Here is a 24,775-nt window from a genome sequence, read left to right as displayed (position 1 = left end):
TGTGATGTGAAGGTGAATAATCAGGGTCTGTAGATGCTTCGCCTGGCGATCCTTTTCCTCTGCTTCTGGCTCCAGCTGTTCACACAGAAAATCCTTCTGAGTATGACTGTCCATCACATGCCCCAGTGACTGCGTCTTTGTTGATCTGAAGCCATAATCTATTGGTGGGAGTTAAGCTATTCCTGCTCTCCGCGCCGCACACAGCTTTCTTCTTCCTCTCTGGTGACTGTGCCAACTGGCAGCGGCGTCCCGCGTGAAGAGCACTATAATCAATGAGCTCAGAGAGGATCATATATTGTAGACGGCAGCAGAGCTACCACACATTTCATTTACACAGAAATCAATTTGGGCAGAGATTCCCCAACTAGTGATTAAAAAACAGCACGATCTTTACAGTTTGTTTGTTTGTTTGTTTTTTAAAAAGGAGACTTCATCTATAAATATTATAGACACTAATTTATTATAGTTTTTTAAAATAATTTTAATCAGATTTATTTATTTTGTTTTCATATTTCATTTTATAAATACATTTACAAATCATACATAACAATATTTAAGCAACTATTTACATATATATATATATAAGTATATATGTGTGTATATATTTATATATACATATATATATATATATATATATATATATATTCGTATATATATATATATATATATATATATATATATATATATATATATATATATATATATTCATAAGAAATTTTACAAATATTTATTTTTGTCATATTATAAAAAGATTTTTATACACACTCATGCATACACACAATATTTATTTTTACCGACAGTTAAAAATAATTGTGATTTTCACAAGTTTTATTTATTATTCATGCACATTTTGGACCAAGCGAGGGATTGTTTTATTCTACCCAAATTTCCTTTTAACAGAAAAAATTATCTGTTTCGTTTACTTCCTTTTATAATTAATAATATACATAAAATAAAAACTTTATAAAATAGCAATAATTTTAAAGCCCCAACGATGGTCGACAGCCTTTTTCTTCTGTATCGCATGAAAAGCAGGTGTTTGTTCTGCTTCCTGCGCGTGTCCATGCTGGCGTGGACACTGTTTGACCCCGTGTGTGTCCCCTCCTCAACTTCACCCCCCTTTATAGAAACACAAATGTTTTAAAATGAATTTGTCCCCAGTGTTAATACCCTCCATCCAGGAGTGGCTTCTACGTGGATTTCACACCTCTTTCCGTAATACTTGTTGCTCTGAGCCGTCTTACAAAGTAATCTAGTAATGTAACTGTCTATGAATAGAATCCACACAGTTTGGGTTTGTGTCGGTTTTCAGAGCAGAAATCATCGAGCTGAAGTGTGGTACGCCACCGTGCTGTGGAGGGAGGACAAGATGGGAGAAAGTCAGAATGACAGAGAGATGCTGCTTATTTAGAGAATATCGCAGCACTGTGTGATGAAGTGACACGTTGATACACGTCTAAACTGGAGCTCCAACTGGTTTCAGCACAACTTTTTACACCGTTGTGGTTTTCATGCAACATAAGAAGAGGAAAAGACTCATTTCAACATGATTTCCACAATGATAAGGTCTTTTTGTCAACTATATTAGGCTTGGGTTGAGTTTATTAACCCTTTTCATGCATGAATTAATAAAAACATTATTTTTAAATCCAATATTTTACTTCTACAGACATGTAATGATACTTTATTTTTGTTTTATTAGTGATATATTAAGATTATTTTAATGTATTCTGTCAAATATTTATAAAATAATATATAATTATAATTATGTAAATCATCCATAAAATATAGCTGTATCATTTTTTTCCTATTTATCACAAAGGCAAACTTGCATAATTAAATTATGTTCAATTTTGTCATATATTTATTTATTCTCCAGTATTGGATGACTTACCAAAATTGACAAAAAATACCCTCCTCCTTTATGAATATGTAAGAAAAAAGCTTGTAAATAGGTGCCAACTACATGGCCACCATGCATGAAAGGGTGAAAGAGCATTTACTGTGCATGTCAGGCACAGGGGAGCCATTTAACTGCTGGTAGTTTGGATTATAAAGCTACTCTCAATAGGAAGATTATGACAATCTTACAGTAAAAATTACTGGAACTGATTGGGTTGTTGGGAAGATCTGTTCCCAGAAAAGCCACATAATAAGATAAAAACAACTTTCTAGCTTGTTTCTGAGTTCACATGAAGTTTTAACTCTTTGCAGACTAGCTGTGAGAGACCAAGACAAAAAAAAACAGGAATTTTTTTTACAGAAAAATATAACGTCTACATTGATTTAACAAAAATATCAAAATAAATCTTTTAGTGCAATCACTTTGGGCTCATAAAAGAGGTCAAGAAAACAAACTTCAACATCGGCAATAACATAAGGAACTGAGATATATATATATATATACATATATATATATATACATATATATATATATATATATATATATATATATATATATATATATATATATATATATATGTATATACACACACATACCGGCGGATCAGGCCAAATTAAACACACAAGGAGGGTGAGACAATACAATGTTCTCTAGATATAATAGACTCTATATCAATGTATCGAGAAATAGACTCTATACCAGCTACCATAAACCTAACTAATCAGCATAGTGTTCCATGTAACCTGTTAAAACAATAAAGTAAACAATCTGAAATTCCCAAATAATGCAAAACACAAATGACAAACAATAGAAGAACCTAAACCCCTCCTACACTTCCCTCCTACAAAGATGGTTCGGCCCAATTCGGCCTCAGTCTGATTTAAGGAGCTCCAGTGCAGCCAGGATGTTTTTCTCTGGCAGGCTGATGAGCTCCATGCAGGAACTGGCAACTCAGAAGGAAAGTATGTTAACAAAGCAAAATAAGACAAAATAAATTCACTAAATGTGTACGCCCTGTTAGTTAACCTCCTCTCAACCCAGCTAATAAAAATATGAGAAATAACAGAGTGGATCTTTAAAGTGTTTACAAAACTAATTAAAAAAGAAAGTTGCCAGACCTTTACTGTAGACGTTAACGTGTGTGTGTGACATGTTGCTGAATGCTCTTATGTTTGCTTGGTTTTAAACTTTATGTAATGCATGGAGACAGTCACACGGTGCCGGCTGTCACTAGGAACATTTTCAAAGTTCCACAGGATTATCCATCCTTTTAACAAAGAAAAGAAGGGCAGAGCTTATAATGTGGGCGAGGATTTGTACGGCAGGGGAATATCTTTTTTAAAACACTGGAGCCTGGCACAAAACATCCGGAGCTTAGATGCACAAACCTCCTTAACTGCAGATGAATAGAGGAGGGCACTCAGGCTAATCCATGGCGTGGCGTGGGTTCGCTCTGCCCTCTAAAGGCACAGCAGAGAGACACAGAACTGGGTCAAACATGACGTGTTTATTTAGAGCTCTGGAACCACAAACAGCTCGGCTTTTTCAAACCACATCTCTTCTGTTAAAAGATCTGCAACAAATGTCATTTAAAACTCTGGAAATGTCCATCTGGAGCTTTTTTACACTGATGTCCTGAAGTTGCTTCAAACATTTATCATCTGGACTCTTCAGAAATAGGATTCCACGTGCACGAATTAACACATTTAAATGTGCATTGACTGTCTCTGCAGCTTGAATTTTCCCTTTTAGTTGGAGTTTTTACACTAGAAATAAACTGCATTTCTTAAAGTAGTGTGCAGGAAGAGTTCTCTCAGCTTGAAGGACTTCATGAAGCTCCATGATCCGCTTCAGTTATGTTCAGTCGCTCCGTTGGAGTTGTGGGGAGTGATATGCAGTCTGGTTCTTGGGTCGTGTGGCAAACATCGGCCTTTTTTTTCCTGGCTTCTTTGACATGGAGACGATTTCTGATGAGGAGATGGATCAACTGAAGGTCCAGATGCATCTCTCAGCCAGGGCTGCATTATTATCCTGTTCCTGCAGGACAACACTTTCAGATTTTATTAGTTTACTTTAACTCTGACACTGATGAGGCAAAAAGCATGGTGCAGAAGATCGCAGTCAGCTGTTGAAGAGGCTGGAGGATCATAAAATGCATGCATAGGCTGCAAAACATCACCAGTCTGGAAACTCAGCTGCAATTGATGGAGACGCCACACTGGCTGAGATGTTAAACGGTTTCTTTTATTCTGGGAGACAAACAGGAGTAGGACAACCAGAATCACCAGAACCTGGAAGCAACAGGCTCAGAGTGGAAGTACAGGAGGTAAGACGCACTCTGCAGGCGGTAAACCCTCGGAAAGCTGCTGGACCAGATGGTGTGACGAGGAGGGGGATGAAAAATTGTGCTTACCAGCTGATTCGTCCCTTTCCCAGTGCTCCATTCCATCCTGTCTGAAGTCCTCGGCCATCATTCCTCTTCCAAAGAACGCCAGCATCAGCAGCCTCAGTGACTACCGGCCACTGGCGCTCACACCTGTCATCATGAGATGTTTGGAGAAACTGATCAGGAGTCATATCGCCACAAGTCTGTCACCCACTTTTGATCCCCACCAGTTTGCATACAGGCTTGAACAGGTCTTCATTCATGTGGACAAGCAGGGGAATTATACCAGGCTGCTATTCATAGACTTTAGTTCTGCTTTTAACACCATCACACCAGGTAGACTGGCCAGTAAACTACTGGACTTGGGCTTTTCACAAAACATCTGGACCTGGATCTTCAGTTTCCTGACTGAACGTTCCCAGAAGGTGAGACTAGGACCACATCTCTCCTCAGCCCTGACCATCAGTCCAGGCTCCCCACTGGGCTGTGTACTTAGCCCCCTCCTGTACACCCTTTGTCGCCATGACTGCAACCCAACCTATGTGAACAACAGAATCATTAAGTATGCAGATGACACCACTGTTGCAGGACTCATCTCAGGGGCAGATGAGAGGACATACAGGGATGAGGTGGACAGGCTGCCAACATGGTGCTCCACAAACAACGTCATCCTTAACATCTCTCAGACAAAAGAGCTGGTGATTGATTTACAGAACTTATGCCCATTTTCATTAATGGGTGGAGGTGGAAAGGGTCTCTGTTTTCAGGTTCCTGGACACACAGATGGAGGAGGACCTGTCCTGGAAAACCAACACCACATCACTGCTGAAAAACAGCCCAGAAGCGACTTTATTTTCTCAGGATCCTTAGAGAAAGTAATCTGACTGGTGTCCTTTTACCGCCTTTCACCGAGGCGGTGCTGAGCCGCAGCATCTCACCATGGTTTCCCAGCTGCACTGCAGAGGGTCTTTTACACCGCCCAAAAACATCTACAACTCTCAGGAGAGTCCAGAGTATCCTCAGAGACCCCTCTCACCCTGGTCGGCCTGTTGCCGTCAGGCAGACACTTCTGAACTGAAATAAGGTAAGGGCTCCTTGGAAGTACAATTTGAAGAAGATAATGATGGTAATGCAATTTTAGAGTCAGTTTTACAATTTACAAACAAACAAAAAAAGTGGTAAAATTGCATTGTCAAAGCGTTTCTTCCCTTCATCAACGAAAAGAACCAAACACAATGTATTGAACCCGGATGACTGAACTTTAGAGTGCCTGAAAGACTGTACTCTGGGAAGACTCCATACAGGTTTATTTTACTTTTGTCGCCTGTTGATTTTGAGCTGAAAACAGCGCAGAGACATAAGAAACTCAAAAGTATTAAAATATTTGCCATTGTAAAAGAAAACTTTATTCCTTTTAAAGTCTAAAAACAAGTATAATCGTTATGTTTTAAAATAAATAAATGTGAAGAAAAAAAAACTCAGACGATAGTCATTGAGAACAGCTTTCCGTCACATGACTTTCGACGCATGCGCAGTTGACCGGTTGTAACTGGAAATCATAGACATCTTATACATAGACCATATGACATAGACGCCTCATTGAGCGCTGGAGTGTACCAGCATCGCCGCCATATTGGATGGGTCTCCACTTTTGAGTTTTGCTGCAGAGTCAACGTAGTTTTCCCACAAAACTCTTTTTTGTGGAACGGGTATATATAACACACAAACAAAACACTTTTCTACATAATTGGTTGATAAATAATATCAACACAGTGAATAATTACTAAATGCAAATGATACATTTTACTCCAATTTGGTGTTTATTATTATTTAAAAATGGAATATAATAATAATAATAATAATATTATAAAATAAAATAAAGAGAGAGAGAGAGAGAGAAGCTCAGTGTATCAGGAAATGTCCATCAGCGGTCGAAACCTATAGCACCATAACTAAGAGATGCTAACCAACCCTAACTATTGGACTTATCAAAATATTTTAACATAAAAGCACGTTGGTTTTTTTTTTTTGTTTTTTTTTTTATGTTTTACAGTGATCTGTATCATAGCAATATCTCTGCCCTTTGTAACAAACCAAACTGTGAGAAAAATCAGGTAAAAATTGGTGAAGTTATTGTTGTGGTAAGACCTTCACCTTACAAATAAATGCATTGGAGGCGCATGGGAGACCCATCCAAGATGGCGGCACGATGGCGTGATACAGTGCGGCGTCTCTGTACAAATGATGTCTATGCTGGAAATATTCAATAATCTGGGAAGCGGCTCGCGCTGGAGACCTGTGCGTGCTGCTGTGCGGGAACAGAAACGCATTCCTCTGCGGGACATATTTCATGCTCTGACCAGCAGCGATGAGCTTCTTTGGTTTCGGTCAAAGCGCGGACATCGACATAGTCCTGAATGACGCCGAGACGAGGAAGAAAGCGGAGCATAAAAGCGAAGACGGCAAGAAGGACAAGTATTTCCTCTTCTACGACGGAGAATCCGTGTCCGGAAAAGTCAACGTGACGCTGAAATACCCCGGAAAGAGGCTGGAGCACAACGGCATAAAGATTGAGTTCATCGGGCAGATAGGTGAGCAGCTGGTGGGCCTGCATGTCGCGCCGCGTCCGCCGGGACAAAGTGCTTGAGGAGCCGCAGGAGGCGGCTGGAAGTCGGTATCAAGCCTCGGTTCCACTCATAACATGTGTTTATTTTACACAAGTCTCCACAAAGGTATGAAGAAATTAGCTAAACTTAACACCAGAACACAACAGGCTGCTATGCAGCTTCAAAAAGTGTCACTTTTAGGTGTCGGGTCTCGTGACATATGTGGGCGTGATGATACGATCAGCTGACCCGTCAATCATTGGCTTGCTGTCTCTGCGACCTTTGACCCTTTTTGGGTTTTTTTTTTTTTTTTAAATAAAAACTTAATTACCTAAACCACTAGGGCTGTGATGATATGCTTTTGTCCCGGTTCCGAATTTTTTTTTTTTGGTGCAGATTCGATTTATACTGCGAATCTTACAATTCTATAATATTGCTGATTTTTGTAGATTAAAAACAGAAAAAATATATAAAACTGTTTTTGTTTTTTTTGTTTGTTTTTTTTGCTCAATCAGGAAAAAACAAAACAGTAGCCAGACCATCATTCTGCTGCTATAATGCCCAAGAAGACAAGTAAAAACATCACTAAAAACAATATAAAAAAAAAAAAGAAAATTTACAATGGATTACTTTTATATTTGAAAAAATTAAAACAAATTTTTTTTTGTGCCCTGTAAAGGGTTAAATCACAGTGCATACATCTAACTCGGTTATTTTTATATATATATGGTTTATCAGTTTATATTACTGCTATATTTTATTACAACCTTTGAAAAAAGTATTTATTATTTTTCATGAAGGTTTAATGATTTTCTTGTATAGTTTGTACATCTTTTTGGGCTTAGATTAGATGAAGAAAAAATAGAGTAGAAAATAAACATCAATGGAAATACAGTATTTAAGACAAAACAAGAGTTTACACAACTCTAATATTTGGTTTGTGTGCCTCTTATTTGTCGATTAAAAATTAAGTCATTCTCCAGACTTTCAGGACTTTTTTAAGCCAGTGTTTTTATTACCTTTTTTGAGCCAAGGTTTACTTTTTTCCACTGGAAAAATCTCAAGGAACACCACAAACAATTTTCTAAAGCCTATATTATTAATTTATAATCCATCTTGTCAAAGTGTCTTGAAAAGAAATCAGATAAACAGAAGAAAAAGGAGTTTTATGATCTTTCACCTGGGCAGAGGCCTGTTAAATGAGTACAGAGCTGCTTTTCAGATGAATTAGGTGAAACTGGATCTTTTCTGATGACACAACTGATGATCTCCAACGGCACAGTGGTTGAAAAACACTGTTCTATGCTCTTCTATTGATGTTGACCCCCCTTTTGTTCTACTATCTGTCTCTATGATCCCACACTGACAGAGTTCTTGAGTTTTGGGTTCTGGAGTGGATTGATGGCTCCATCAGACCTGTTGTGAATAGAATAACAGCGACCTTTCCATTGAATGGACCCAACATCCTATCAAGTTCAGGGACTCGTTAATTTGAGTCAGGTGTCTTGGAGCAGGGAGACACTGAAAACCTGCAGGACTTTGGCCCTCGTAGGATCAAATTGAGGACTGAATAGATGAGATGAATCTCTCAGGTCTTGTGTCAGATCTTGGTATTAGTTTTGTTCCAATTTCTCAAACAAATCCCTCTTAGATACTTTTAATTGTCTGTTTATTTGTGCTCCATGCGTCCAGTTTCACCAACATGCTTGAAGGACACACTTCAAAATAGTGTTTGTATCTTTTATGTAACTAATAATACCCTGTAAGTGGCTGTTTTGTTTTGCAGGAATTATAAACTTATTGATAAGCTTATAGATAACTAACAAAGTAAAACAACTTATCACATCATCATCGTGTGTGATTGACAAATAATTGTTTACTAAAACTCCAGAATGGTGACAGCCATGGAAAGTGTTGTTGCCACTAAATAGGTCCTGCATGAATATTTTTATGAATATGGAAAATATTTTCCTTCAACCCTGAACTGGAATAAGTGGTACTGAAACTATATTTTTATAGTAGAAATGTATTTTATATTAAAAATTATTTTATTTGATATTTTCAGTATTTAGTTAATAAATTACTAATAAATGTGTTAAAAGTTAATTTAATGATGTATAATTTGCCAAATTATTATTTCTTGATTTTTAAAATGTTTGATTTTGATTAGATATTTAATAAATATATTTACAAAAGCAGAAGTTTTAATAAATATCAATTTATTAATATCAAATTTATACATATATATATATATATATATATATATATATATATATATATATATATATATATATATATTCTTATTGTAATCTTACATAATTTATTCTTTTTATTTATTTTTTTTCAAATGAATCTTTCATTATAGATGTAAACATACAAATGAATGTATTTTTAATATTTAGTATATTTTGCTGAACATCTGCAACATTTTGAATTTATACAAAAGTAATCACAAAGGCTTCAGTGTGTAAATAAAACCTCAGGCCACTTTGTCTGTGAAGATAAAGTCTTGTTTGGACCAATTTCAGCTTGTTCACTTTCTGAGTGTCATACTGTTCTGCATTTTACTGATTTTTATATATGTATGTGTGTATACATACATACATATATATATATATATATATATATATATATATATACAATCCACTTTACTTTCTTTTGCTTTGTCCTTCCGAAGACACTCTCATACCTACTGTAAGGCTTGTTTTCTATGTTTTCTCCACGTCACACCCCTTTTTTTCCTTGTTTTTCTTGCCTTTTGTCTCCAAACAAAGAGTTTCTTAGATTCAGGAATGGAGAGCAACCAAAAGGCCTTTTAGAAAACACAGACTGTGTCAGATCAAGTTGTTTAAGTCAGGTTACACACGGATAAATCACGGCATAAGTCATGTCACATGTTACATGTTGATCTGTTGCTTGTGGGGAAATAGTTTCAAGTGATTTGACCTTCATAGTAATAAATGTATGCTTGTTTTCCAGAGCTGTACTACGACAGAGGAAACCACCATGAGTTCGTGTCCCTGGTGAAAGACTTGGCCCGACCAGGGGAGCTCACCCAGTCGCAGACGTTTGACTTTGAGTTCACGCATGTGGAGAAGCCCTACGAGTCGTACACGGGTCAGAACGTCAAACTACGGTGAGCAGATGCTTTCTGTTCGTGGTTTTTCAGCTCTGTGGACTTTTCACGTCACTGGAGAGGAATTAGTCGCATGTTGTCGTCATCACACTGAAACCAGAGTTGCATAATAATCCTCATGAGGACACGTTACTTTTCTTTATTTTTCATCTTGTGCTGATAAGCAGATACGGCACCCGTCTAAGCTTGAACATGCATTTTCTTATGAAGGCAAACCGGAAATAGACTCGAACTAAATACAGCGACAAAAGGAGGACAAGACGACCCTTATTTCAGCCAGACAAGATTATAAAGCATCAGACAGTCAGAGGAGACTGTTGAGTCAGAACCAGGCCAAGCGGCTGCAGACTGATGAGTATGAATGTAGCCGATTTTACCAAACCATCAGTGCATCTTCTTGTTTTTTCTGCCTGTCGTCTGTGTTGCGACCCAGAAATCTTTCAAGGCCAAATATTTTGAGGACTATCTTCATTCCTAAAATACACCTGGAGGAGAGAGGAGCTGCAGGAGGAGATTTAATGAGGATGCAGTGGTGTGTTTTCTCCACATGCAACACCTGATTGGGGCGTTTTGTTTTAATCCATCCATCCTCTCTGCTGTTTATCTGGTCATGGGGGTTTCATGGGGAAGCCCAGTCTTCCCTTTCCAACTCTTGTTTTAACTTCTTCCTGCTCTTCTGGGGGGAATCTAGAGACACTCCCAGACCAGCTAAGATAATTCCTATATACCTGGAACACCCAAGCAGGAAGATGTCCAGGAAGCATCCCAACCAGATGCCCAATCTTCCTATCCTCCTCTCAAAGGGAAAGCCCAGACGCTGCAGAGGAAACTCATTTCAGCCATTTGTGTCTGCTTTCTTCTTGTTTCATTCACTACTCACATATAGTAGCTACAGACGAGGGTAGGGATGTTGGCTGACCAGTAAATTTAGAGCTTTGCCTTTTGACTCTTCTTCTTAACGACAACAGACTGATGCCATATTACTTCGGTTGTATTCTTCTTTCCTCTCGCATTCATAAAAATGGGACTCAAAGTCAATAAATATGATTATAAAACGCAGATATAAAGGTAGAGTATGTAAGATTTTCAATATTTTCAAAATAAATTAACTAATAAAATAACTACAATCATAATTAGATAGTTTTTTGAACATGTAGGTTCCAGTCTGTCCATATTTGATGCGTTATTAAATTACAAGTTTAATTTGTCATTTGTCATAAATTAAACTTGTAATTTAATAACGCATCAAATATGGACAGACTGGAACCGACATGTTTTTAAAAAACTATCTAATTATGATTGTAATTTTTTTAGTTAATTTATTTTGAAAATATTGAAAATCTTACATACGCCACCTTTAATGATCATGTGACAGAGATGTTTGACCGAAGCAACAATCATTCATTTAATTTTTGCATCAACCACTTTACGGACAAAAATTATTCTGACACAAACACGTTTACGCAGCAAACATCTGACCATCCAAACCCCACAGACAACAAACCCACAAGTCTGACACACACATATGAAATGTTCTTTGAAAGCACTGCCTCCGTCCTCACTCAAGAAGCCAAAACAATAAAAATCTGAATAAAATTAAATGGGACACTGCAAAAGCAGAATGGAGAAAAAATGGCTTAGAAGTCATGAGTTAAAATTTAAAACAAGTTCAGTAGTAAAATTTTGTGCTTGTATTGTTCTCACTCTCAGATGTAAGTCGCTTTGGGTAAAAAGCGTCTGCTAGATGACTTTAGAATAAATAAAAAATATAGGTAAAATGCATTCATGTGCAGTCATTAAAACCATCAAGTTGCTTCTGATTCTTCTTTGGTCAAATACTGTTCACCTCTGTCCCCCATGGTCCATCCATCCATCTTCTGCCGCTTATCCGGGGTCGGGTCGCGGGGGCAGCAGCCTAAGCAGGGAAGCCCAGACTTCCCTCTCCCCAGCCACATTTGCCAACTCTGCGGGGGGGATCCCGAGGCGTTCCCAGGCCAGCCGAGAGATGTAATCCCTCCAGCGTGTCCTGGGTCTTCCCCGGGGTCTCTTCCCCGGGGTCTCCTCCCAGAGGGACGTGCCTGGAACACTTCACCAGGGAGGCGTCCAGGAGGCATCCTGACCAGATGCCCGAGCCACCTCAACTGGTTCCTCTCGATGCGGAGGAGCAGCGGCCACCCTGCGGAGGAAACTCATTTCACGACCAGATGAAGCTAACAGGACCACGTCATTCTGCTTTTTGCGGTGGAAGTGCTCCATTTGCTCCACAACTAAAAATACACATTCATTTGTCTTGCAGGTACTTCCTGAGAGCGACAGTCGGCAGGAGACTGAACGACACCAGCAAAGAGCTCGACATCGTGGTTCACACACTGAGCACGTATCCCGACCTCAACTCCTCCATCAAGATGGAAGTGGGGATTGAGGACTGTCTGCACATAGAGTTTGAGTACAATAAGTCCAAGTAGGAGGTTTTTTATTTTCCCTGTTAGATAACTGCATTAACCATCTTTTTCTGAAGGATTAGATGCGTTTATGTTTACTTGGAGCTGAACGCAGTAAGACAAGCCGAGGAAACATGTCATCTGCTTTTAGGTATCACCTAAAAGATGTGATTGTTGGGAAGATTTACTTCCTGCTGGTGAGGATAAAGATCAAACACATGGAGATCGACATCATCAAGCGAGAGACAACAGGAACGGGACCAAACGTCTACCACGAGAATGACACCATTGCAAAATATGAAATAATGGATGGGGCTCCAGTCAGAGGTGCTTTTCTGTTCTCATCTATTTTTATTCATCATATATTATCAGCTGTTACTGTCTTGAGAGTTATTTAATGGAAGTCTGAATTTGCCTTTGGTTTCTCGTGCGACAGGAGAGTCTATCCCCATCAGGCTGTTTCTGGCAGGCTACGAGATTACACCCACGATGAGAGACGTTAACAAGAAGTTTTCTGTGCGGTACTACCTAAACCTGGTCCTCATCGATGAGGAGGAAAGACGCTACTTCAAACAGCAGGTAAACGAAGCGCTTCGTGGCTCTGATCGATACTTTCACCAGACATGGTACAGTTGGACCCCTTTTCCCTGCAGAACTGCTTTAACTCTTCGTGGTACAGATCCAGCGAGGTGTTGAAGACATTCCTGAGAGATGTTAATGATTCTTTGACTTCTGTCCAGACGAGCTCTCTCCATCGTTGGGTCAACCAGTAGATCCCAGTTTTCACAGCGTCGCTCTCAGCAACACATTTCAAGGATTGATTTCTGATTATTAACTTTGATGTTGTTTAAATTATATTGAACAAGATATTGGATAGTGTTTATTTGAGGTAAAGGGGCAAAAAGCAAGTTGTTTCACTGCAAGGCTTGCTGTTATGCACTGACTGTAGACTAAGAGCATATTCTCATCAGCCTTTTTGATTAGGATCCGAGTCTGTTTGCTTGGAAAGTCGGCTTTGTTTGGGGAGATCTGAATGCGCCAAACGAATTCTGATTCGGACCAAAGAAGTGGACTCGGTCCACCTACAAACACAGGTCTCGACCCGTTTCAAGCAGACCAAATACAGGAAGCGGACTACAAAAGAAAAGCCACTTCATGCATTTGACGTAGCATTGCATTGTGGGTAAATCCATAGCGATGGCGTTAAGTGTCCTCTGCCTCGTCTCTTGTTCACACTGCGCCCAATGTTGCAGTGTATTTCTGCAGTATACTTGCATAAGACAAAGTAAAAAACCCAAAACAACGATAATTTCGTCTCCATGTTTAACTCAACAGAGTTTTCTTCCTTACTTGTCCTCTCTTTTGCTAAATACGAGTGCAGCGCCACCTTTGGTGGGGATGGGGATATATTATTCTCATGGTTTGGTTCGTTTGATCAAACAGCAGCGTGAATGTGATCTTGATCCGCATGGATACACCCCCCTACAGCTGAGCCAAGTCCCCATTCAGACTGACTCTAGCGGACTATCCTGATGTGAATGCACCGTAAAACAAAGCGAGCCACTCCTCCTTTTTAATAGGGTTGTCTGATTATGACAAAAATTATAAACACGATTATTTTGACTGAAATTGAGATCTCGATTATTTAACACGATTATCCAGTATTTTTAAACAACGCTGCCCGTCGTGTTGTTCTAGACTCCGTGTCGTGCATTATAACCGTCTAATGAACGGTTCCGAGTTATTTAATCTGCTTTTACCGCTTATATAGCAACTATTTCACGTTGGTCTCAATGTACGTTTTATGCCAAACAACCGCTGTCAGGCTGCAGCGCGTTTCTCTCATTCACCTGTTAAAAGACGGCTGATCTGAACCAGCTGATTAACGCGTTGCTGTGGTAACACCCCGTAACGGAGGGATATTACAGTGTTTAACTCACCGAACTTTGTATATGAAAATAATGCAGCCAGTTGTCACTGACAATGGTATAAACCATGTTTAGGTGAACTTCCACAACCTACTGCAGTTATTCTACATTGACCTGCAGCCGGAGCCGACTGAGACTGGCCGCCTGGGAGTGCTTTAGGACGGGAGAGGCTCCCGCTGCTCCTTCCTTACAGTAACTGCAGAACAATATGTGCCTTCAAGTCAGTCGCCAAAACACCAGGAAGTCTCTAATAACTCCAGTAAAAGCTGCTAGATTTGTCACTAGCTGCTTTTAACAAAAAAGTCGCCAGATTTAGCGAGAAAGTCGCCAAGTTGGCAACAGTGTCTGAATGAAAGCAAAGCGGCTGTGGGAGGAGTTTACAGCACAGCGCTGCAACGCCAGAGACGCTCGATTAGCAGCTGAAGACAGCAGGAGAGGAAACTGCAAAGAGAAAAAAATTTGCACTCTTTCATTTTTATGATTGTTGAAAACCCAGATTGTAGTTGAGATTAAAATCCGATTAATCGCCCAGCCCTAGTTTTTACCTTGGTCCACCCCCCACTTGCCTCATGCTTACATGAACATGCAGCCAGATAGGCTTGTAAATGAAAAGGCTGGAGAGCCTTACGGCTTTGTGTTCTTCCCAATGACCCATTCATTCACGACCCATTAATACCAGTCAGGTGAAACATCTAAAAGCCTGCAGGATTGTAGTCTGACACCCGTGCTGTAGTTGGATCCATATTTCAGTCAGCCTCGTGCAACAGCTTGTTAAAGTCTGCAGGAATTCTCCCTCGGCTGCAGATTCATTTGCATATTTAGACTTTTGCAGGTATTTAATTTAGAAATGCATATTACAAGAGATGACTTCAATTTGGCCTCTATTTGATTAGAAAAATCCAACTTCTATAACTAATGTATGAGGTGATTTGTAGGCTATACATGAAATACTTTCACCAAAACCAGATCTTTGAGTCTGAGATCAGTTTGATTCAGAATATAGTTTTATAAATGTGAGGCCTGTAGTACGAAGCTGGATTTCTTCTTATCAAAGTAACTTTGGGATTCGCCCAATCTTTTTTGTACGTTGATGCTGGTTCACTTCTTACCAGGGTGAATTACCATGGCAACTTAAACTGAACAGCGAACCTGCTCCAGATCAGATTATGGTCTGGATGAGAAACCAGCAAGGATAAAAGCATCCTGATCGGTTCTTTTGGAAAATCCATTCAGTCAACGACGATCCTGAGAGGAGCGCTTTGGAGAGAGTTTTTAGGGATAGATATAAACTTATTGGTGAAGAAATAAAACCTTGGCACTGGCTACTTTTACATGGACACATATTTCACAGAAACACAGCTTTGAAGTGTACCAGGAAGCTAAACGTTGCAACTTCTGTTCCGTCTCCTCAAAGTTTCCAGGCGGATAACAGTAAACAGCAGAAATACCAGGAGGCTCGCGGCTAGCCTCGCAGATCCTGTTACAAAGCGTGAGATTTACTAATTGTTCGGGCTGTGACGATATGCTTTTGTCCCGATTCGATTCGGTTCCGATTTTTTTGGACGCCGATTCGATTACGATTCTCACAATTCTTCAATTTTGTTGATTTTTGTAGATTAAAAACAAAAAAATTGTAAAAAAAAAAAAAAAAAAAAAAAAAACCAAACCAAAAAAAAAACAACTTTATTCTTTTTTTTTTTTTTTTTTTTTGCTCATCGTTTTTCTTGATTTCAATTATGAAAAAAACAACACAGTAGCCAGACAATCATTCTGCTGCTATAATGCTCAAGAAGAGATGTCAAAAGATCAATGAAAATAACAAAAATGACCAAAATTTTATAATTGATTATTTTTATTTATTTGAAAAAAAATTAGATTTTTAAAAAAAAACAAACCGATTTTAAAATTGTGAAGCAAAAAATCCCAATTTTTTATTTTTATTTTTTATAAGATTTCCCAGGTTATAAGACTAGCATTTGTAAACATCTAGGCTTTTATGGACGTTGGATCAGCCAAGACCTGAACCAGACTTACTCCATTTTCTCTACGGCTTGGTCCCATTCGGGGTCGCAGAGAAGCTGGAGCCTATCCCAGCAATTAGCAGGGTCATGCTGGACAGGTCACCAGTCCATCCCAGGGCCAACACAGACACACAAACAACCATTCTTTAGAGCGACCACTCAACCTAACATGCATGTCTTTGGGCGGTGGGAGGAAGCCAGAATTACCGGAGAAAACCCACGCACACCCAGAGAGGCAACGTGAACTCCACACAGAAGGGCCGCCGTTTTCTTGCTATGTAGCTTCGATGCTAACCGCTACTGTGCAGTCTGAATGCAAAAGATTTGAATAATTGTGATGTACTTTAGTGTTTACATGTCAGTTCTTATTCTGATCGGACACTCTATGGGATTGAGGTACTTTGAAGAATGTTTATTCACTAGTTCTGGACGCTAAACGTGTTTACACGCGATGCTGAGCTGAGGATGCTCCGTCTGGAACGTTGTGGCCAGAATAAAGTTAAATAGTGATCAGAGTGCTGTGTTTTATTAATAAATATTAAAGAAATGTATCTGTTTATAATGTCAGATGAATTAACAGAGTCGGCAATGTTTCTGTTGCTGTGGCAACAGTGTTGCTTTTGGCCCGGATATGCGTTTAATTGTCTGCTGCTCGTAGTGAAGTAGCTGCTATGTGTTTGCGATTGGTCAGACACTGCAGAACATCACCTCTTCCTTGTGAGCGCACACTGGTGAGGATGGGAAAACCCTGGGTTGAACTAGCGACCTGATAACCAGCTTCGCTGTACCGCTTGTTAGGACTGTTAATATCTGGGAAAGTCGACGAGGTTAACGGATATCCAGGCCATGTTGATCCTGCTTCATCGCACAGGCCTCTGGAGGATATGATGACTTGTTGGAGAATGCATCAACTCTGTGTTTTATCAGCAAATTAACTTTTTTTTTTTTTTTTTAAATAAATTAAAATCTGTTTGAGCTGGTGATTTTATGCAGCCTTCAGTGTTTTTGCACTTTAGGATGCTTTCCCATGTTTTAAATGCAGTTTATGTTCCAGTCGAGGCTTTTTGCAGGCATTTGATGAATTCAATAGATGATCTTCAGGTTATCGGTCCTGTTTTGTTATCAGGGAGATGACAGCAGGAGTATCGCGCTGCTCCAGCATGTCTTCCATTATTCTTGTGTCATCCTGTTGTAGGAAATCACCCTGTGGAGGAAAGGTGACATAGTGAGGAAGAGCATGTCCCATCAAGCCGCCATTGCCTCCCAACGCTTCGAATCTCCTTCCAGTCCGGACAAACCCGAGAGCCAGAGCGCTGAAGAGGGCGGCAGCTAAAGCCCCGCATGCACCTTCCAGCTGCGAAGACGGTGCAGAAACGTCAGTCTGAATATTGAATGTAAAAAAAAAAAAAATCATTTGTGCTGCAGTGTTTGTCAGAATGGGCGAGTCAACAAGATGCTCTGAAATTTGACCGTTTGTGCATCAAGGGAACAAAGATGCGTTTCTTTTAGTGTTTAAACACTTTGAAGTGGACGACGTTCGCCATACTGAAACTGGGTAGGTAGGCGGTGCCTGCAAACCTTCTCACAAAAAAACTGCAAAAAAAAACTCATTTTTACGCATTCGTCTTCATCATCATCATCATCATCATCCAGCCTGTTCGATGCACCGACAGTAAATATTTACCATTTCTGTGTGATTGTATGTATAATGCACCTCTCGTGAATTTTTTTTTTTATGAATTTTCCTTTGAACTCTTTAAACAGCTGGAAGATTGCGCTTTATTTCACACACAGGTGTGTGAGCTGAAGGAGTTGCTTTTTATTTAAAATTATGATTCTAATAGTTAATCGACTCTGAGACGACACAAACAAAACAAGATTTTTTTTTAAAAAAATCTCTAAATAGAAGATATATATGTTTATATAAGATGAAGCTCCAGATATTTTCATACATTCCAAGACTCCCATCAGAAATCAGTGATTATAGAGGAATTTATGGAAGAAAAATGCATATATTTTCTTTTAAAACCAGCTTTTTACCTGCGTTGTTAAAGTTGCCAATGTCTTGTAGATTCCTCTTATTTGCGCTGCTCTTTCTGCTTCTTTTCCTGCTCGCAGCGCTTCAGAGTACGGACGTGATGTGACAGAATAAAACTCATCACTGTTATCACTCCACATCGTCTCGCTTCTACACACAGTATGCAATATTGTGGAAACTTGCAACTACAGCATGACTTACAGCAAATATAAAAAAAGATACCTCAGTATATTGATCATCTCAGGTGTGTGAACGAGGGCTGCGTGTACTTTATGTGTCAGCTTCCTCTCAGAGGAATGCAGCCCAAATGAACCTTTTTCACAGCAAAATATCATATAAATGAGATATAAATATATTTACAGATGTTGCATGTGTTATTGCAATAACTATATACGTTTTATGTTTTTGGTTACCCTATTTGAAAGCATTTGGTACTGATTAAATATGATGCAAATACAGAACATGTGAAGTATGAGTGTCGTATGATAAAAATAGGAGGCGGTAAAAACCGGTGCAGCCAAATGTTTTAGTGAATAAGAAAGGAATCAATTTATAACAAATGAAAAGTCAACAAATCGTCACTCTTTTGAATTAATGACTCATTAAGTTTTACTTTTTCTAAAAACGCACAAAAAAATAAACAATTTCTTGTCAGTATTTTGTTGAATTTTTTCGTGTTTTTCAGAAAAACTTGACGAAATAATTTGACTGAAAGTAAAAGATTTGGTTCTTTCCACCACCGACCCTCCAGCCTCCCAGAGTCGGCTCCTGTTACTGTAAACGTATCCTCACCTGACAAGACGCTATTTCACAGCATCACACATCAATTTAAGACAAATATACCCACAGCAATGAGACCAGAGGCCACGGGGGAGCGTCCTTATCGCGGCTGCTTGGTCTTAGACTTTAACCAGACGATGAAGCAATGGCTGCTGTGTTCGCCTTAATCAGTATTATATATTATTATATTACTAAATATAATATATAATCCAGAGCTCTGCCATTCTACCAGAAGTATGGAATAACAAATTTGACTTCTTAAAACGGCTGCTGTGACCGTGGACAGGTACGCTACTCACAAAGATTTAGTGATATTCAGCTTTTTGTATGAATATGTCCTAAAACACACAAAAAGCTTTGCAACTTTTGAATGTTTATGTACTTTTCAGTGTTTAGGTATTAATCGGACAACGTGCTGCTCTCTCTGATTATCAACCACAAATAAAACAGAAGTGTCGGGACCATGAAAGCGCACGTTCACAGCATTTGAATCCGAGCCGGTCTGCTTAGAAAGTCCACTTCGATTTGAGGGGGGATGTGAGTCCACAAACTAGTTCTGATTCGGATCCAAGAAGCGGACTCGGTTTGCGTAAAGTCGCAGGTTTCGGTCGCGTGTGGGGCGATCGGTAGTTCTGGACGGGAGACGCAGATCACGGCCAGAAGTGGAAGAATTTGGTTCTGATAGAAATCTGGTCCTTCCAGACTACCAGGATCTGGATCATGTTGCAACAGAACCGAGCCCAGCGGACTTTCCTGATGCGAATGCACCAGAAATGTTCTGGTTTCATGACAGCTTGTGTCTAAACAGTCCTCTTCATCATACTGTTGACATTTTGACCTCGTCAGACCAAGACGACACTTAATACCAGCCCAGTTGTCGCCTCATCACGGTGAACGCCCCCCCCCCCCCCCCCCCCCACACACACACACACACACACACACTGTTGTTGGCGTTTGTGACAGTAAATAGTTAAGAATGAAGGAAGCAGCAATGCATGACTGGACTTAAATGTCTCACATTCATGATATAATATCCGTGTAGCGTCAATGTTTTACATTTTCTCTAAACCTAACCCTAAATTTTAACATCTTTCATGTGTCTGTGTGTGTTTTCACAACAAAATGTCTCATAAAAAGGTTCAGTAGCATCTACAGCAGGGGTCACCAACTCCAGTCCTCGAGGGCGACCATCCTGCAGGTTTTAGTGTTTCCCTGGTTCAACACATTTGATCCAAATGAAAAGGTTCTCCAATAACTTGTTGTCATCTTCGGCACCTGCCTGTTAATGAGCCATTGGTTTGGGTCAGGTGTGTTGTACCTGGAAAACAGTAAAACCTGCAGGATGGTAGCCCTTCTGGACCGGAGTTGGTGACCCCTGTTCTAAAGTGTTTTTTCTTGTACTAAAGTAGAAATGCATCCTATTAGAGGCTGGAGGCGTCTCTTCAGCCGCCCGTTTAAAGCCGTTAGCAGCTGCTGGTTTGTAGCTTTGTGCCTAAAAACGTTAAGTGCCAAAATTGTTGTGCACGAAACCAGTAAGCAGTCGCCACAGTGTTCTGCTGAACTTTCTCCCCTCATTTATTAAACTGCAGTCTTCTCATGGCAGAAAGCGAGACTGGTGGACGCGCAGTGTCCGATCACGTTGTGCTGAATGTTTTTCTGGCAGCTCTGTTATATCGAGCCTTCACCTGAAATAAAAGAAACAAGCCGAGTCGTTTCTGCTTTGTTTAGATTCCCCTCACATCACATCTCCTCTGAGAACCTTTTTTGCTTTACAGCTTCATGTTTTTATGCAGCTTTCCACAAACTAAATCACGTCCGTCGTGCTAAGATCTAGAAAGGTAAGAGTTTTAGTTTCCAGATCATCGCCGAGGTTTCAAGTTCAACTTTATTTATATAACACATATTTTACAGCAGCAGCTGCCCAAAGTGCTGAACAATTAAACAATAAACAACACTCTAAAAACCTGGACTTAAAAACTAAAAAATAGAAGTAAAAATTAAAATACACAAAGGACACGTTCAGGTTTGATTAAAGCCAGTAGATTTAAGAACAGACTTAAAATAGGAGACAGATTGAGCAGCTCTAACATGGTGAGGAAGACTTTTCCAGCAGCAACAGAGAAAGCTCCGTCACCCCCGGACTTTAATCTGGCAAAATTGACCTCAAGTAAGAGATGTCCAGTTTATTTCTATTGCACATTTCTACAGCAGCAGCTGCCCAAAGTGCTGAACAATAAAAACACTCCATAATTTAAAACTAGACACTGCACATTAAAAAAAATAAAATAAAATCTGGACAAAACAAAAATCTAAAAAGTATATTAAAAAATTAAAATACACAAAGAAATAGCTCAGGTATGCCCAAATGCCAGCACAAAGAAGGACAGACTTAAAATCCGAGACGGATTGAGCAGCTCTGATGTGAAGGGGAAGGCAGAAGGAACAGAAAAGGCTCCATCACCCCCTGGATTTTAACCTGGCCAACGGGACCTTAAGTAAAAGTTGAGAAGAGGATCTAAGAGTCCTGCCTGGAGCATGTTGATGGAACAACTCTGACAGATACCAGGGATCCAAACCATTTAAGGCTTTAAAAACAATCAATAAAATCTTGTTCTGGGTCCTGAAACTAACTGGGAACCAGTGCAGAGAAGCGAGCACAGGGGTGATGTGATCAAAACGTTTTGGACAAGCTGCAGTCGGTGCAAAGTTAACTGATCAACACCAAAATAAAGAGAGTTAAAATAATCCAAACGGGACATAATGAGCAGGTGGTGAAGACGACCATCAGCTGAGGTTGATTATTTTCATTCAAGTTTCATTTGAGTTTCCCACCTTCCATGATCATCGTTGAGGACGACGCATTGAGGCGTTGCTGCATTCTGCACTAAAAGTTAATCAAACAAATCAATCAAAGATACTTTATTCATCCCCGAGGGGAAATTCAAATGCAGGTAGTCTGTAGAAATGAAGGGTTCAGTCGGGGAATATCGTCTGTATTACCTGCCAACCAATTAGAATTTCACTAAAAGTGTCGTTACTCCTCAAACTCACAGCTATTGATACTAAATGGACAAAGTTAAACATGCAGCGGACTGTTCCGTTTCCAACAGGTGGGTTCGGGTCGGTACCGCCTACTGGCCGGACAGCGATGGCATGATGCCTGACCAAAAGGGTGGCACCCCTAGAACCTGACAGAACCACCAGGTACCCTTTCAAGAAAACAGACAAATTGCAGCTTAAACTGGAATTCTGCAAGGTAAAGCTCATTTGTCCAAGTGCAAGTGAATGCAGCATATGAAGTAAATCTGTACGTAGTTCTGCATCAACACTAGCGGTTTTATGAAGCAGCATTTAGTCAGCGTCATCTGGCCGACTGCTCACATGAGCTGATGATAAAATGTGTCTCTAAGCCGGAGGTGGGCGAGTCTGGTCACTCAGGACACAGTCCTGTAGGTGTTAGCAGTTTCCCTGCTGCAACACACCTGACTCAAATCAATGGCTGATCAGCAGGATTAGATGTCAAACTTTGTCTGCTAATTCAGCCTGAAGTGTGTTGCAGCAGGGAAACTCCTAAACCTTGCAGGACTGGAGTTACCCAGCACCTCCTGCTCTAAACTGTTTACATTTTATGAGGAGGATTTAAAAGTCAGTAAACAAACCGATGTGAGGACTGAGCAAAGTTAAACGGCCAATAATGATGAAGAAACTCTGAGAAAATTTGTGATTTGGCTCAAATCAGTTTTTTTTTCTTTATAGGGAAGTTTATTACCTTTCACTTTCTTTCTTTCTTTATTCAGACTCTAGGGCCATTAAAAAAAAAACAACAATACAGACATACAAACATATTTCAAATAGACAAGTACCAGTGCACATTGTTGTGCAGCAAAGATTAAAGACATAACAATGCAGGTCATGCTAAATAAACGCTGACTGATGAATAAGTATCATTATCTGTTTATTTAGGTTCATTTTAAACCTGTCGCTGTGTGTAAACACAAACAAACGGCTCAGTAAACCAGTCTGCAAAGTTTGTTCTGTGAGAACAAACTGGCAGAAAAGAAAAAACAAGAAAGGACGACGTCCCCTTTCTGATTGAAACTTCGACCCTCTGGTCCGATTGGGGGGATGTAAACAACACAAGGTGGATCTTCTCCCTCTTTATTTTGTTTCATGATAAAATCCCTGCTTTTTGCGGATGATGTGGTCCTGTTGGCTTCATCTGGTCGTGATCTCCAGCTCTCGCTTGAGCGATTCGCGGCCGAGTGTGAAGCGGCCGGGATGAGAATCAGCACCTCAAAATCTGAGACCATGGTCCTCAGCCGGAATAGGGTGGATTTTCCTCTCCGGGTCGGGAGTCAGGTCCTGCCTCAAGTGGAGGAGTTTAAATATCTCGGGGTCTTGTTCACGAGTGAGGGAAGGATGGAGCATGAGATCGACAGACGGATCGGTGCGGCGTCTGCAGTAATGTGGACTCTGCGTCGGTCTGTCGTGGTGAAGAAGGAGCTGAGCCAGAAGGCGAAGCTCTCGATTTATCAGTCGATCTACGTTCCTACCCTCACCTATGGTCATGAGCTGTGGGTCGTGACTGAAAGAACGAGATCTCGTATACAGGCGGCTGAAATGAGTTTCCTCCGCAGGGTGGCCGGGCTCTCCCTTAGAGATAGGGTGAGGAGCTCAGTCATCCGGGAGGGGCTCAGAGTAGAGCCGCTGCTCCTTCGCATCGAGAGGAACCAGTTGAGGTGGCTCGGGCATCTGGTCAGGATGCCTCCTGGACCTCCCTGGTGAGGTGTTCCAGGCACGTCCCTCTGGGAGGAGACCCCGGGGAAGACCCAGGACACGCTGGAGGGATTACATCTCTCGGCTGGCCTGGGAACGCCTCGGGATCCCCCCGCAGAGTTGGCAAATGTGGCTGGGGAGAGGGAAGTCTGGGCTTCCCTGCTTAGGCTGCTGCCCCCGCGACCCGACCCCGGATAAGCGGCAGAAGATGGATGGATGGATAAAATGGAGACAAAACTAAAAATAAAATGTCCTGTAAGACACAGTGTAAATGTAACCTCCTTCCTTTGCTTTTATTTTTGTCTTCTTGCCTGTAAATGTTGATTTAAATCGTTTTATATCATGTTTTTAATTAAAAGGGAGCAACTTTTAAACATGTTTTGTGTTAAAATATGTTTTCATGTGAGAGAGCCCACTGTGACTCTCTCTCTCTCACACACACACACACACACACACACACACACTGGTCATGCGTTTTCCAGTTTTTTAATATTTCTCTGGTAATTATTGAAGTGCATGTAAAATTGTGAACTTTTCCTCTCAGAAATCACGTAAAAGATGGAAGACATGGAGGGAAACATGAAACAGTGTGAGTCAGACAGGTGTTTTCATTCTGTGAACGACTTCAGCGTGTGTTACAAGCCGAGGAGCAGAATAAATGAATCCAGGCAGCCATCTCTCTGAGCTTAATCAGCTTGTTGGAGCTCCAGCTTAACAGTCTTTAAGAAAAGCCATGGGCTGCTCTAAGTAGCTGCCAAGC

The 24,775-nt window shown here is 40.2% G+C and overlaps 1 protein-coding gene across 1 annotated transcript; it reads left to right on the top strand.

The window, feature by feature from the left end:
- Window positions 1-6,603: 6,603 nt before the first annotated feature.
- vps26bl (vacuolar protein sorting 26 homolog B, like) lies at window positions 6,604-18,584 on the top strand. Its single transcript, XM_079247076.1, has 6 exons — window positions 6,604-6,880; window positions 9,875-10,031; window positions 12,328-12,492; window positions 12,624-12,799; window positions 12,909-13,051; window positions 17,617-18,584. Exons 1-6 carry the CDS (start codon window positions 6,658-6,660, stop codon window positions 17,752-17,754), a joined length of 1,002 nt encoding a protein of 333 aa, XP_079103202.1. The 5' UTR covers window positions 6,604-6,657; the 3' UTR covers window positions 17,755-18,584.
- Window positions 18,585-24,775: the final 6,191 nt, after the last annotated feature.

This window comes from Telmatherina bonti (genome assembly GCF_933228915.1).
Source record: "Telmatherina bonti genome assembly, chromosome: 10".
Lineage (NCBI taxonomy): Eukaryota > Metazoa > Chordata > Actinopteri > Atheriniformes > Telmatherinidae > Telmatherina > Telmatherina bonti.
The sequence above is the reverse complement of the archived record's forward strand: the minus strand, read 5'-3'. Positions and strand labels throughout refer to the sequence as shown.

What these genes read in the sequence shown, in the direction of transcription:
- vps26bl (XM_079247076.1), top strand. Translation starts at nt 6,658, where the DNA reads ATGAGCTTCTTTGGTTTCGGTCAAAGCGCGGACATCGACATAGTCCTG. An exon ending in TGAGTTCATCGGGCAGATAG is followed by an intron (nt 6,881 to 9,874) that starts GTGAGCAGCTGG and finishes CTTGTTTTCCAG; the next exon opens with AGCTGTACTACGACAGAGGA. An exon ending in GACGCTACTTCAAACAGCAG is followed by an intron (nt 13,052 to 17,616) that starts GTAAACGAAGCG and finishes ATCCTGTTGTAG; the next exon opens with GAAATCACCCTGTGGAGGAA.